The sequence below is a fragment of the Mchenga conophoros genome, linkage group LG3, assembly GCF_057382185.1.
Source record: "Mchenga conophoros isolate Kocher_MC1m ecotype Shallow Benthic linkage group LG3, M_conophoros_male_GT1.1, whole genome shotgun sequence".
NCBI classification, from domain to species: domain Eukaryota; kingdom Metazoa; phylum Chordata; class Actinopteri; order Cichliformes; family Cichlidae; genus Mchenga; species Mchenga conophoros.
In genome coordinates this window covers 77,380,709-77,397,057 of record NC_140528.1, presented here as the reverse complement: position 1 = coordinate 77,397,057, position 16,349 = coordinate 77,380,709, and the positions used below count along the sequence as shown (strand labels likewise).

At 39.0% G+C, this 16,349-nt stretch overlaps 2 protein-coding genes across 2 annotated transcripts in view; both read right to left on the bottom strand.

Moving 5' to 3' along the window:
* chrnb1 (cholinergic receptor, nicotinic, beta 1 (muscle)) overlaps positions 1 to 2,788 on the bottom strand; it is a 28,223-nt gene extending 25,435 nt beyond the window's left edge. The window contains exon 1 of the mRNA XM_085267338.1: positions 2,560 to 2,788. Coding sequence (XP_085123464.1) covers positions 2,560 to 2,620 — 61 coding nt within the window. The 5' untranslated portion in view covers positions 2,621 to 2,788. The remainder of the gene's footprint in view (positions 1 to 2,559) is intronic.
* A 4,474-nt stretch (positions 2,789 to 7,262) lies between these two features.
* fgf11a (fibroblast growth factor 11a) overlaps positions 7,263 to 16,349 on the bottom strand; it is a 116,374-nt gene continuing 107,287 nt past the window's right edge. Inside the window, exon 6 of the mRNA XM_085267337.1 lies at positions 7,263 to 15,429. Coding sequence (XP_085123463.1) covers positions 15,287 to 15,429 — 143 coding nt within the window. The 3' untranslated portion in view covers positions 7,263 to 15,286. The remainder of the gene's footprint in view (positions 15,430 to 16,349) is intronic.

Sequence of the window (16,349 nt, the reverse complement as noted above, 5' to 3'; positions counted from 1 at the left end):
ATTATTCATTTTGATGATTACTATAATGTTTCAATGTAAAGTTCCTGATTGTTTAATACCAAAAATTCTGTTAACTGCTTTTACAGACCAATTTCCTAGGTCCAGCCAAGGGGTGAAAGGTCAGCTCTATGTCTTTCTGCTTTTTGCAAATTATGCTATGCTGTTGACTTCACTGACCAATGACCCCCCCCCAAAAAAGTGACTAGATGACAATTACCACCTTCAAGTCCAGAATCAATCAGTCAGACCTTTCAGTCAGAAAAGCTGTACTGCTATTGGATGTGGATAGACTGCTTTAAGTGGAATTCAGGATTGACAGATGGATTGGCTTACCATGTGAAGTAGTAGTAGTGCATTCCCACATTATTTTCTCTAATTAAAACAAGTAAAAGACATGTATTTCAAATAAGTTCCTGAGGTTCTAAGGTCCTGTTTTTATATCAATGCTAAATGTTTCGCTTCAGGTCTGCATAATCGCAAACCTACTCAAACACTTGCATTCCATTGCATTTTCATGCGTAATCCCTGATTTACTTGCAACATTTTCCTCCTTGGTGTTGGAAGGTTAGAAGCATTTATAATCAGCAGCTCTTGTGACGCAGCATTCATCACGTCTGGCATTGCTGTGGCCCCAGCAGGATCTGACCTGACAGGAATAAATGATGACGATCACCCAGCAAGGCACCCCATTAGCTAGGCACAAGGAAGCATGGCTGCTGATGGAACGGGAGGTGACTATCGAAGGCCAGAATTTAGCATTTTTTATCTCACTACCCAGCTGAGATCACTTGGTAAATAACAAGACTGACTAAAGAATTAGCTAAAACTAAAATACTGGATGGTTGTATAACCAGTTAAAATTAAAAAGATTTTGTACTATATTTTTCTTTTATGGAGAGAATATGTGAGTATCTGCTTGAAAAGACCCAGTTATTCAGCTTTTTTCTCATAAACTCACCGAGTGAGTAGTGGCTCAGCAGTGATAAACATGGTTTAAAATTGAAACTGACTGCAATAAAGTTCAGTATACACTACATCCTTCTCAGAGTGGTTTGAGCGCACTGTCCAGTAACCACCGGGCAACTTACCAAATAAGTTGTATGAAAAAATGAAGTTATTGATTTCTCTGAAGAAATGTGTTCAACTTAACTGGCTGTGATTCTCTGCGACTGTCGTGTCTCTGATCGTATTTTCTTTAGTTTATAACTGCTGTGAACACAAGTCCTTAAAGATGAAATCTGCCATTGTGTTACAGGTATTTTGTTTCGCTATTTCATCATTTCTTGTTATCTTTCAAAAATGTCTTCGGCATAAATTCATTAGTGAGTTTTATTAGTTTGTTGATGCTATGAGATGCAATTTGAATGAGAGGTACATATCATAAATCTGTCATGGCTCCCTACGTGATATAATCCCTGTGCTTAACTGTCCCTGTATGCCACGTTTGTCACTCTGGAGCTCGTGTGGATGCCGCACCTCGATCCTCTAAACTCATCAACTTTAGCTGTACATCAGCTCCTGTCTGCTAATGAAATAAGTTTGTCACTTGTCTCAATAGCAGACACGTCTTGGCCTAATTAGGGCTACTTCCAGAACGCACAGCACGATTACTGTACAGTAATGGTAAACTCGTATGAGCCAAAGTTCTTGAAGGGACCTAACATGGGCTACAAGAAGTGTAATGTGGCCCAAAAGCTACAACATACCTGCAACAGTACCTGCATGTGACCCACCAAAGGTAACCCTGTGACTAAAGGCAGTCAGACTTACCCGATGAGCCAATGCCGTCATTCACGACTTGTTGTGGCCCAAAGAGGTTTGCAAACGTTTGTTGCTATCTGAGTACATTCCATTACATGCTGCTCCACAACACTTCTCACAGTTTTCTTCCCTCACCAATCAACCAAAGACTAGCCTCCTCCTGTTGTCAATCTGGAAATAAACTCTTACATCTTTTAACATTTATTGCAACCAAGAGGGAAGTAATGTTTAGCTCAATGTTTCAAATTGGGACTTCAGAAACCAGTGAGCGACATCACAATAGCCACATCCATCTTTTATATTGTCTGCTTTTCAAATGCTAGCATGCTAATGTTAACAGATCAAAGAGGTACAGCCTCACAGAGCCACTGAAGGTTCTCATTTTTATGTTTAATGACCATGTTTCTGTGCTTTTTCTGTGCTCTTTACACATTTCTGCCATTTTCTAAATTAGCCCATGGGAAAAGACATTAAACACTCAAACCAGATTGATAAGCTAAAGAAACATGAGCAGAAGAAAACACATAAACGGCTGGGCCTGTATTAATGTCTAGCCTACGTCGAAACGTGCTAATAAAACATTTTTATTGTACAGTATTCCAATAGGAACTGACATCGTGTCAGAGAAATCATATTCTCAAGTATTACTGTAAAGTTTTCTATTATGAATTTGTTCTTTTCTGGTACTTTCCATTCTATGATCTTATTGTACATTAGATACTACACGAGTATTCATGTTGGCCTTGCATGACAACTAACGCTTTGTTACATGAGTATACTGTGTCAGCCTGTACTTACCTCCCAATGTGCTCAGGCTGTATAAGCAACATGCCAGCAGGAACAGATCCAGGCTTTTCATGATGAGGCCCAAAACCAAACTCTTGTCCTCCCCGGAAATAGATCTTGAATGAGTGAATCAAACTTCTTCCCTGCTTAGCTTTCTTTACCAGTTCAGCTCACTGGAACTCTACAGCTAAACTTTGACTTGGTCAGTACTCAGTTTGTACTGTTGTTGTCTGTCAGTCAGGCAGCCATGCCAGCTGCTGTGTACTCCAATTACCTCCAGGAAGGGGTGGGGCTTTGGTGAAGGGGTTGGGGATACACACAAGCATCAAACTGGCAGAAATTCTTGTGAGGTTTTATATGCAAAAAAATTGTATAATTTTTTCTGGTATATTTCCTCTTCCAAAACCCTCCCCAAAAAGTTAGATTGCTGTTTATGTAACTGTGAAGCTAAAAGAGATTCTGAGAATTTTTGGGGGAAAAAAGAAAACCTATGAAATGATAGTTGACAGAATGACAGTTCAGCTGTTTTGGCTTTCTGCTTCAGAAAACCATGAAGCCAGTTCTGTAGCCACATTATAAGATAAAACTCTATAATTCAGAGGAACAAAAAACATACATAAACAAGGTCCAAAATTGCATGGGCCTCAAATAATCTGAAATAATCTGACTATTGGATAATAATTTAAAATTATTTTTTTTGGAAAGGGAACAATCAGGTTATTATCAGTCCAAATGGCATGGATAACGTTTGTACCTGTAAGGTTCATATTAAACAATATTTACAGGTTTTAGAGCAACATCCAGTCCAAAGGTGACACGATGAAACACAATGTCAAACCGCATTCTGCATGTATTATTATATAAAGATGAAATAGGTGCTAAACTAAGCTGCCTGCTGACCAGACCTGTCACCTAACAAAAAACATGTAGTGCTTTATGAAATTAAAATATTAGGCCCAAAACTGTTGAGATGCTAAAATCCTGGAGTATATCAGACATTAATTGGAAAACATTTGGATTTGAAAGCTGTTTCAGTAAGTGCTCTCCTCAGCTCCAAAACTCTTGAATGCAAAAACACGCTGGCAGCTGCCATCTTAATAATAATAACTTCTTGTTCTCAAGAGTTTTCACTATCAGCTCATTTGATCTATTTAATGACTTTCTCTTTTCTTTTTCTAATCTCATGACCCTTTGACCTAAAATCCTATTTTGTAATATGTCACTGAGACATTACCTCCAGCTGAGTCTTCTTCCCCAGCTTCCTCTTGCCTACACCCACATGCTGCGATCACTTCCTTTAATTGCTTAACCTATTTGCCCAACTGAGGGGTTAAATGATCCTATTTAAACTGTATTTAAACTTTTTGTGCATTCAGTTCTGATGTATGTTTTGGTTCTACAGGACACATGCAGAACCAACAGACCAGACGTTAGCAGCTGTTATTCTCTCAGTATAAAGTCAAGTTGATGAAACACTCCAGACACTGCTGTATTTTCTGATTTGCCCCTGCAGTAAAACATCTACATCCCCGTCTTTATGTCCCTCCTCTCATCTCTTCATGCCAAACTGCTCTTGCACACATTCGTCGACCATCCACGCCACCATAATTTATGACACACTGTCACTGCCATTTGGCCTGCTGCCAATTTAATTACCATAGAAGCTAACTATTAACAGCTAGCGCCCGGTGTCAAGTCACACATCACGTCACCGGTCAGGGGAGAGTGCATAAAGCTTTTTTTGGCAGTAACTCAAACTAGGACTTCATGAGAGATGATTATTTAATTCTGAAGTAGTTAAGCTAAATTACATTGATTGTTTATCTACAAATATGAGTAAAAAGAGATTATGTGTTAACCTGTGTTGTGTAACTTTATTCTAAATGTTTGGGGAAGTCATTATAGTTTATTCACTGAAAGTGTCAACTTTCCTCCTTTTTGTTCATCTGTATGTATATTAAAAAGCATCAATTTAATCATTTTCTTTTTATCTTGTTTTATCCTTTCAATTTTTGCATTTTCTTAGAGTTTCAAAATAAAAGTCTGCCAACTGCCAACCAAGGTCAACTAAAAGTGCACTGTAAAAACATTGGAAATTTTTTACAGTGCAAACAAAGTACACGATGTGATTTTCTTGGCATGTTGAAGCTAAGCTGCAACCTTTGAAGAAGAAAAATGAAGCCAATGCAGATCTTTTTGCTACTTACTTTCTGTGCTCGAGTGAAATTCTAGTTACCTCTGCCAAGGAGGTCATGTTCTTTGGTAGCATTTGATGTGTCTCATTATTCTGTTTGTAAATACCATAGCCTGAAAAGTGTTGAATAAATTATGATGAAACTTTTTAGGGGTCTAGAGTAGGGTCATGTTAACAGTAGAGATGGACCGATCCGATATTACGTATCGGTATCGGTCCGATACTGACCTAAATTACTGGATCGGATATCGGAGAAAAATAAAAAATGTAATCCGATCCATTAAATATCACGAAAGCACCTCGCAAAACTTGCAACACGCCGTAACTCACCTCAGAACGTTAGCAGTCGGAGCAGTATGCATCACGTGATAGAGCAGCTGTGGCATGCGGGACCTGTCGGTGGTCTGGATAGCATTTGGAGCTTCGCTAGCAACCTGGCATTTCATCTCCGACAAAGTTATCCCCGAGAGAAGTAAAGCAAGTGTGTAAGTCCATCTCTGAATGTTTGTAAAGCATTCCCACGTTAAGCTTAACAAGCGACTGCCTCTCGCTCTCCGGCTGCTACTTCAATCGTGAAACTGCTTAAATGATCAGCTGATCGGCTTTTCTGTCGCGAGTCCCTGTCTCTTGTTTGTTTTTGGTCCACTTTGCACCAGAAAGAGGAAACCAGCGGCTGAACAACAGCAGAACGTTTAAGCTTGATAAGCTGTTGTTAGAATGTATTTAATATTACTTTCTACACCAGGATCTTTTTCTACGTAGCTGACGGCTGGTAACTGTGCAGGGGCGGATCTAGCAAAGTTTAGCCAGGGGGGCCGATAGGGCATGAACAGGGAAAAGGGGGCACAAAGACATACTTTTCTTTCTTATTCTCATTTAAAATGTCGAGCTTTTAATAAATAATTATCTGACACCCAAAGTTTTAATTTGATGTAAAATGAATAGAAGTCAATTACTGTATATAGTGACTATTAAGTCTAATATATACCCTAGTAAGCTATAGTACTTTTTACTTTGGGAAGGTACCATCTGTGCAGTCTGCAATTTTGTTGAAGAAAGATGTTGAATCTATTTAATATTTCTTGAAAAATAATTGATTTCTGTGCATTTTTTTTCACACTGCATCAAATTAATGTTGATTACGTCGATTAAGCATCATGAGGTGGCGCGTGAGGGGTGGTTCCTTATTTTTTATTTATTTATGTTTGTTGTTGCTGGGAGTTGGAACCCTATTAGTTAGGTTGCTTAATATTTACGCTAAGTACTCTTTAAAATACCAGAATAGGGAGGATGGTGTAGGTCTAAGTTTATTAGATTGATCAGTATTGCTGAACTATGAAATATTTTTTTTGTATACAGGTATAACAGAATAGCTTTAGTGTAGTTGTTGTTTTAAACTTGAGTATGAACTTGCAGACTTGCAAAATGCAGCAAGATATTTTAAAAAACAGTTTTGTTGATTAAAAAACACTATATCGGATTCATATCGGTATCGGCAGATATCCAAATTTATGATATCGGTATCGGTATCGGACATAAAAAAGTGGTATCGTGCCATCTCTAGTTAACAGTCCATTAAAATTTGGCTTACATCCACTAAGGTCATCCAAAGCAATGATGTATTGGTCAAAAACAGACAAAAAGCCTTATAACCTATAGCTAGCGTCTTAATAACTGTAGTGTGTATTATCAACATATGCTGCATAAAGATTAAAAAAATCATATCACATTTGATCTCACTTGTGCGTTTTAAATCTGGCTTTCTTTCAAGCTGAACCCAAAATGCTTTATATCTTTAAAGAAAGTATTGTCAAAAGAAAGAGTGCCCAGTTAGTTAGAAATATATTTTAGAATAATATTTAACAAGCGCAAGTTATTCATGTTATCCATTACTACTCCTACAGAATGTCTGTGGAATCAAAGTAACAGTTTGTCATGCTCCTTTTATCTGATTTTTACAGCACTGAAATTTTAAAGTATTTTTAAAAGCAACAAAATAAATTTACATAAATAAAATGTTGTTCCCATAAAAGTAAGTATTACCTTGGCAGAGGTTTGTGCTTTCCGAGTTCTTCTTGTGTTTTATTAGTCTATTACTTCGACTGGCTGTGACTGTGAGTGTTAGAGTTTATGAAGACAGCTTCCTAACCAAGCTGATAAATTCACACTCTACTCTTCCATCAAATATGGTAACATTTAGCTCCCAAAAATGGCTAATATTGAGGTTTTAACGTGTGGATTACATAACCAGGGGGCATTTACATCCATCTTCCATACTATATCATATTGTAAACTGTAGTGGAGCCATCTGCTGCAGTCTCACTTTGGGAAATAAGGGCACATCCAAAAGTATCTTCTTGCTCATTAAATGGACATTAAATTGACTTGGTTTGCATGTATTGAATGTATATGTATGTAGATATTTAGATGTTTTTTTAATAAATCAAACATAGAGCTAATAAGCAAATGTAATGATACAGAAGACCTGATTAAAAAGAGAAAAAAACTCCAGAGACCAGTGTTACAATCATACAAATATATTAGTTTGTTTTATTCAATTATATCCAATAATATGTCTCCTTTGACTTTGGGTAAGTTATTATAGAAATAAATACAGATCATATAGCAAATGCAGAGAGAAGAGTTTGGGATAGTAGAAGTGTTGAAGAGGGGGAGGGTCAAGGGGTTAAAGGGTGTCAAAGAGTAAATATTGGGGAAGGATTGTTTCTTTGAAGGTGTCCAGTAAATGATTGGCGCATGCATGCTTGTAGTCAAGCCCATCTGTGATCCTCCATCTCAGCCCACAAGTCTGAGTCTCCGAACTCCCAGGGCTCTCTGTAGTCCTTTTCAGCTCCTTCCTCCAAGCGATCCATGGGTTTGGATGGTGTTTCAATGTTGTGTTGTTCCACCTTGCCAGCAACAGGGGGAGTTACTGCACCCCAACCACATTTGCGTGTATATATTTATATAGAGAGATATATAGATATATTTTTTGCCCCATTTTGAATACAAAAATAGTGTCATTGTGGCTTTGATAGCTGGAAGACTGAAGCACTCTTTTTGCATTTGGAAGACAAGAATATGTCTAACATTAAAATAATGTTAAGATGATTTCCTTAAAATTCTTTCTGGAAGACTCACAATAAGTTGGATCGTCCATAAAAACCAACAGAACGGAAAAAAAACGAGTGACAGATTGATCAGAGAATAACACACAGACACAAGCAGACACACACACGTGAAATGTGTCCGTGTGCATGTTTGAAGGACAGATGACAGTGAAGGTCAGAGGTTGGTCAGTCAGGCGGTACGTGACAGACAGGTGGATTCTGGGGGATCGGAAGGAGAGGGTTTGAAACCCCACAATTCTCATTCTTTACAGATCTAGCTTTTTAGTTCCACAACATGAGAGTAAAAGACACAGATATGTATTTAAACAGCAACAAAACCACATCAAATCAGCAAACACACGTGAATGTGACTAACCAGGAGTTACGTGGATCACATGTGACCTCACATCATATCATTATAAATCACAGTAATTCCACGAGAGTCACCCAAAGTACTTAGATTGACAAATGACACTTTAGAAAACGGGTAAAGAAACACTACAGAGTAAAGTCACCACTAAAGCGTGGATGGTGCATTAGCTTGTAAGAGGTGAAGTCCTTCCATGATCTGCTTGTAAAGGTCACCCGATTTAGCCACATCTGCGCTGGCTATGCAGGGGGTTTTGTGTGTGTGTGTGTGTGTGTGTGTGTGTGTGTGTGTGTGTGTGTGTGTGTGTGTGTGTGTGTGTGTGTGTGTGTGTGCAATGCAGATGTGTTCAGAGATCGTGGGGTGTGCCTTTAAAAAAAAAGAAAAAAAAGCAACAACAAAAATGCAAAACTTTTATAGCTGAAGTTTCATTAATGCTTCTCAGGGTGTGACATTGAATACTCCAGCTCTCAAATTTAAAAGCTTTTTTTTTTTTCATTAAAAAAAAACACCCGAGGAAGGCGTCACTCTTTTGTCAGAGCACGTGAGTCTCTCTCTTCCTCCCTTTCTCTTTTTTTTGTGTTTTCTGCTGCATTGCAGATGTGGTGAGGGGACTCCACCTCGAAGTAATGCACGCACGCACGCACGCTTAAACAGCTCTGCTAGCTCACACACACACACACACACACACACACACACACACACACACACACACACACACACAAAAGAGGGCAAAGTGTTAGAAAAATAAAAGCTCTAATAAAACACGCAGTTGTTTTCTCTATATCAATATTTCTCCCCTTTTTTCCACACCCTCCCAGATAATGTGGCTGCACCTTGTTAATAAGAGTTTATTGCTTTCTGCCCAAGGACTCATGCTTATTGATTTGGCCTCTTGATTTATTCTCTCTCACTCTCTTTACTTTATTCTCTCTCTGCTTGGATACACATAAAGGACACACAGAAATATTCAGTAACAGCTACACAAACATTACATACGATTACCAGAATTGGCAGGTGGGATATCTGCACACACACACACACACAAACGCGCTGCCTCCAGGTCAAAGGGAAATCATATTAGCTGTATGCAAAAAAGGCTCGCCGAGAGGAAATGGAACTTCAAAGAGAGGCTTTGAGGCGCGAGGTAGCCACTCTACAGTATGTGACACATGCCTCTCTCTTTCTCTCTGAGTCCTTCACAACCCCAGATGACCCTCTCACTCTCACTGCAGTTGTAATTCGCTCAGTAAGCAGGGAGGGCCCTGACTCGGGAGAAATGGGAGGGAAGGGAGTCCCTGGGGGGAGAGGTGTGTGCGTATGTGTGTGTGTGTGTGTGTGTGAAGGGTGCAGCTGCATCAGATAGACATCATTTAGCTCCCTTCGATATCTAGGCGCAAGCTGGCACACCTTCCCCATCCCTTTCATATATAAAGAAGCAGTGACGCCGAGCTCACCAAAGGGCCAATATTTAACGCTTAGAGCTGAATCCGGAGACATTCATCAGCCAGTTAAAAGCAGTAAATTCAGCCACGGGAGGGGAGTGGGGTGTCCACTAATCAAACATGTGCTCAGAGAGACGGCCGCCGAGAGAAATGGCAAACTTTACATCCTGTAATTTACGCAGAGTCGTTTGAAGTGAAGCCTGAAGGCTGAGAGCGGACAGGCTGATTTCAGGCTTCACAAAAGACTCGCAGGACAGAGACGGAGGGAAAAGAAGGTGTGTACGAACACAGCATAAAACACACACACACAAACCGGTGCAAACACGTGTGGCCACACAAACCTTCCACCCGCTATAAATGATTTAGTAATTCTACTTTTCTGCCACCGCAAAAGTAAAATCAATAAGACTGCAAACAAAGCAACATCCTCTTTAAGATCACCACCATAGCTTGAAATAGACTAAAAATAACAGATAAAACCTTCCAGGATTAATCTGATTACTTCTCAGTTGAGCTTAAAAAAATCACAATAATGACGATGATATTATTAACTGGAAATCTGAGTTGTTACTTAAAAATTATGGGTACTAACATCAGTAATCAGGCTGCACCTAGTATTTAAATAACAGTCGGATAAAAATCAAACGTGTCTACATATTTTACAGTGGGACACTCAGATGTCTGATCCAGCTTTAAGTGGCTGATGGATCATTTCTAATGGATTGCATTTAATTGCTGAATCGACACACACACACATGCAAAACACACCGAAGTTTAGTTAGCTTTGAATCCATCATTCACTAGATGTCAGTGTTGACTGACGTGGGGTCAGTGAAGTGACAAAGATGGACTGGTTTAACAAAAGTTTGGCTTTAAAGTCACTGTATGACATGACATGAGGCATGACACAAAATGTTCACAGCCCTACACTTACTCCATAAAAATTTAATATTTTTTTCCTTATTTGCTCTCATGCAGCTTTTATTTTGAAAGTTAAAGGGCCCCTCCAGTGATTTTCTGTATTTAAGAGTCAGGAAAGGATTACAAATGGACTAAAAAAGATATTCTCACTCTCACGAGACAAGATCCAAACTAGCAGGACCCCACATTTCCCATATTGACACCTCTCCACTTTCATTGCTTCTTACGTTCTTTTTAGCTTTGTATCGAAGGTTTTCTGTCAAAAGACCACAAACCTAAAAATGTGGATCAAGACTTCATCACAGTCACTTTACCCTCAGAGGTGTGTTCAGACAGGACACGGGGCACCTTTTTGATGAGATGAGGACTGGTTTAGCAAATGAAAACAGCTGTGGGCTAAAAAAAAAAAAAGCCACTTTTATAATTACCTTTATGAATGTAGCAATATCAACAGTATTCTAGAATAGAGGGTGACCGCATAGTTCCTGGCAAGATGAGCTAATGGCTGAGCTCTCACATAAACATAAAGAGATGCACTGGCTTGCCCTTAACTGGTATATGCTTTTTACTTGTTTGTAGAATAGTGCTTTATAGTTAGTTTTGTAAAATGCTTGAGAAAAGATTATTTCATTTTTCTTATCCACTGATTTGAGCTTTAGCATTTTTTCTCTCTACATGGGATTAAATCTTGGAACTAGCAAACGAGACCGTCATGGAGTGAGGTTTTGGGTCATTGTCCCAAAGGCTTTTATAGAATCTGACGTTTTCGTGCAACCAGATAAGTCGCCCCCTGCTGGCCATTAGAGAGAATGCAGGATTAAAGCACTCCTACAGCGGCTTAACTTTGCACACACGAGCCAAGTTTGTCATTTATCATCGTAACACCAATGCCTTTGGTGGTGCTCTGTCTGAACACACTTTCAAACGTTTGTTTATCTATATGGTAAAAATAATCTGTGCGAAATCCGTGCTCCTTAAACTCTTCCACAAAGATTATTTAAACTAAAACTTTAGCCCTTAACCTCCTTTTAAAACCCAAAAACAACAGTCATGAGACATACATAAAAAAATATTGGAACATAGATTTCCCAGCCCTTAAAATACATAATATAGATGTTACAAAAGCTCTGTTTGTTGAGTTACTCCTCTCTCCATCTAAGAGAATCCAGTCTCAGACAGACTTGCTTCAGTTCTGGGAGGAGGGAGCCTCTTTTAATTAAACACTAATTACTCTGCAAATAATAGTCAAACACTGTGTTCTGGATCGTGTGATCCAGGGAGGGTGTCTGGTCAAACACATCAACCTGAATGTCTATTTAACAGTTTAATTAAGGTCTTCAGTGTGAAAGTGAGGTTTTAACAGTAGCTTAAGTACAATAAATTAAAAAATATATATTATTTTAAATCATATATGTATTGAATCACCTTCCTTTATATCCTTCACCCCCTCTTTTATTTATTTCCTCTCTCTCAGACCACTTCCTTTCCTTTAAGTATTCACTGGATTGCTCTTTCCTTCCTTCCTTTCTTCCTTCAGGAAAGCAGAGGTACAATTTGCTTCAATTCTCAGGTAGAAGATTACATTGCTCAGCACCCTCGCCTCCATCCTGATTGGGTTATCAGCTATTATTATTTACAACCACAGGTTGCATGGGGGCAGAGGATTACGCGCATAAGGAGAAGCGCTAGTAAATGTGTGTCTTCAGGCAAGAGTGTCCACCTTAGCATAATTCCCTTTTAAATCTCTTTTTGTTGTGCTCATCATCATAATTATCCTCCCTAAAATTTTCTCTTCTTCTCTCGCTCATTTCTTTTGTTTCTCTCTCTCTCTCCCTCTGCCCTGATCATCAATCTCGCCTCGCCTTTACCTCCCGAACACAAAGGACTCCCTCGCTTCCCACAGTACATAAACATAAGGCAGAAACAATTACCCTGCCTGGCATATTGTAGCAAGTTTGATATGAAAAATGATTGCTTTTTGTGTTCAATGGAAACAACAAATGGAAATGCACCAAACAAGGTCTCCGGAAAGAAAGGAGTGAAATATTAAATATGCTAGTGATTTTCTTTACCAGGACAGGCTAACAAATAAACACTGGCAAAAAGATGTGAGACGCTTAAGTTTCCTTTTTTCAGAGCCATCATTCTTGTACCATCATCTATGCTCATACAACTTTAATTATTTTTGCCTCAGTCATATCATGGGATCACAGTATATAAGCTCTAAATAATAACTGTAAGGACGTGACAAGTAAAGAAGGCTTGAATTCCTCTTTGCATCAAAATCAAACTCTCTGGGAGAGATTTACTATAAAACCAAACCCCCAAAAAACTGCAGAGTTCATTTCTAAAAATGTTAAAAATTACATTAACAAATGATTCCCCGGCATTAGTTTCTTTAGTTAATGTTACAGTAATTTAACTGAGTACCCTACACTAATTTATGTATGAAGTATGGGAACTTTATATGAAAAATCAGTGCAGAAGAAGCTGAAGAAATCCTGACTTTGGTTCCAGCAAAACAGATCATTAGTTACTACATTTCCCATAATGCAATTTGGTGGCATAGTTCATTTAATTGTACTCTTTCAAAGTACAATCTGCTTCCCAAACTGATATCTGGGAATACATGCAAATAAAGTCTCTGAAAATGTAACTTTTGAAACTCCCAAACTTATACCTGAAAACTACAAGTTTAAAAATTAAAATTAAAATTTTTAAATCTTTCTAAAATCAAAGGTTTTTATTCAAATAAGGATCACCTTGGTATAAACCGAAGATATATCAATCAACTAAATTTCATTTGACCATTAAAGTGAACCTTTTACATTGTACTTACATGATAAAATAAATAAATAATAGATGGAAACTTACATTAAATCAAATTACTTAAAGTCAGCATTTTGGGCATTTTTTTATTTTTTGAGTATTGCTGCCTCATTGCTCAGGGGGAACTGAGCTTTTTCCACCAGAGCTGCTTTCCATAATGTCTTCTAACTTTATCTTTATCTTTAAGGAATAAACACGGTTTATTTGAACAATGCTATGCAGCGCGAAAATTTGGGGAAGTGTAATTCTCATACGGATGCAAGATAACTCTTAGTGTATGACAAATTAGTGAAACAGCTTAAAACTCAGAAAATGCAGACACTTTCAGACTACTTTACTCACAGCGCTGCGTAGCCAGCTGTCATATATTATTTATCTTTAGTTTCAAGACAGCCACTTGACATTAAATCCAATTAAAACGATTACTGATTGTGATTTATATCCAATGAAAGGTTGTTCTGTTAGTTTTAGCCTTTCACTGGAATATCAGTGTATGTGTGAATATTGACTATTTCACACAAAATTAGGTCAAAATCTCAAGTCAGACCCCCTGAACATGATGGCAGAGTATGATGAAAAAATACAAAATTGGCATTTCTATATATATGTGTGTGTGTATTTGTGTGTGTGCAGTGACACAAAAGATGATTTGCACAGATAGTGTGTGGCCCTTGAGGGTTTGTGCAATGCATGGCCGGCCACAGTGAAAACAGCTATTGCAGCACAATCACAAACCGCACAGCCAGGCTCCATTACCAACCCATTTCGCTGATGATATCCTCATCATCTCCCAGAACCCGTACACACACTCACCACTGTGTCATGTTAGTGGGCGCAGTCACGAGCGTGCGTGTCACTTTGCTAAGTGTGTTAAGGTGTGAGATGGTTTTCAGCGGCCGATGCTCATGGACATCTGGGCTCTAAAGTGTGTGCACGTGCTGCACAAACCACAAACATGCATGTGTAGATGTAAGTGTATAAATGAGTGTGGGTTATGCGGTTACGCAATGTGCCGGGGGAGCTTTTGACCCCTCGTTTAAGGGTCGAAAGATTCTGATCAGTCCCAGACTCCATTAACGGAGCCGCAGAGGAGGGAGGGGCTTTCTTGTGCCGCAGAGTGGAAAATTGAGTCCATGTCACGAACTAATAAAATCGTAGCAAAGGTGAATGGAAGAAGGGAACACACACACACACACGCATATAGGACTGACTCATATTCAGGCTATCTCACAAAGTTGCTGACGCACACGCTGAAGATGTGGAGTGAGCAGATGGCTTTAGAACCAAAGGGTCTGTGTGACAGCCTCACATTAGCATGACTCTTTGTCAAGCTAACCTTAGCATTAAACCCCATAGGGGAATAAAGACGTAACCCAATTGTGGAGCATGTGCAGCAGAGGGACAGATTTACCCAGTGCACTCTTTGTGTTAAACCCAGGAAGACTTTGTTTGGATATTTGGTTGACTGGAAGGATCTCAATGATGATGTCTAGAGGGTGTGGGGGGTTTTCCCTTCCAGCTGGTTGAACACGCTGTGGTGACATGCTGTACAATGTTAGGCCACTTTTCACCTCTTTGCGGAGTTATTGCTTTTAGATCCCAGGCTCTGCTAATCATAAAGGTCATTAAATAAGAACATGGTGGGCTGGTGTGAATGGGCTTCTGTAAAGGTAAAAGGGGCCTCCCACTGGCCAACTCCACTCTGCCTGGACTTGCTTCTGCTTTTTACCCAGTTTGTCACCAGTGCATTATGGGATCAGTATTACAGGCAGCATGTGGGGGGGAGGGTAGCCCTAACAAACTTGTTCAGGTGTCCGCTGGTGCCCATTGTCCACGTGTTGTCTACCACTCCTCTCTCCTGTGTCTCTGAGCGCTAGGAGGAGGAGGTTTTGGTTTTGGATTGAGGATCTTTCTTGCCGTTCTGGAGCACAGGCGAATCACTGGAGGTCTTGGGCGTTTTTCTGGGCGGACTCTGTTCACCAACGTCATGTAGAGAGGGCTCCCTGTACATAGCCACTGGGCAAGGCAAGTTTATTTTGGGGAGGGAGAAAGAAAAATTAGAAAGATTGGACACATAAATGCATACAGTATATTATATCAGTCTCTGGCTCTCTTCCACAGCATGTCTTTTATCTTGTCTTCCTTCTCTCACCCCAACTGGTAATGGCAGATGGCCCCGCCCCTCCCTGAGCCTGGTTCAGCTGGAGGTTTCTTCCTGTTAAAAGGGACTTTTTCCTTCCCACTGTCAAGTGCTTGCTCATAGGGGGTTATGTGATTGTTGGGTTTTTCTCTGTATGTATTATTGTAGGGTCTACCTTACAACGTAAAAAAAAAATCCTAAAAAATCAGTAATATTCCAGCAGCTGGGGCGCCAAAATAATACCAGAAAATAACAGAAAATAACTTTCCCATAAAAATACGGTTATTTTCAGTAATGACAATACAGTTTGTTGCCCTAATTTTACATGGGATTTTGCCTTTTTCAAGTGCTTTTAAACATTAAATTAGGAACATTTTAACGTGATTAAACAATGAAATTACCCATAAACAAGGTCAATGAATGTGGCAATATGAATAATAATACTTAAATGTACAGAAATATACAGTTAACAGTTGGTTTAAATAATAATGGATTGCATTGATATAGCGCTTTACAATTCCCCTCTGGCCATCACCAGTAGGCGGTAGGTAAAGTGTCTTGCCCAAGGACACAACGACCGAGAGTGTCAAGGCGAACTGCCAACTCTTGAGCCACGATCACCCTAAATCGCAACAATAATAATAATTATTTGATGTAAAAAAAGTTTATAGGAATTATTTTATATATTTTTCCATAGCATTACATTTGAATTTAACAGTTCAATCTTTCAAATAACTTACACATATTTGTGAAATTAGGATACATTTGTGAAAGTATTTTAACAATCTAAATATGC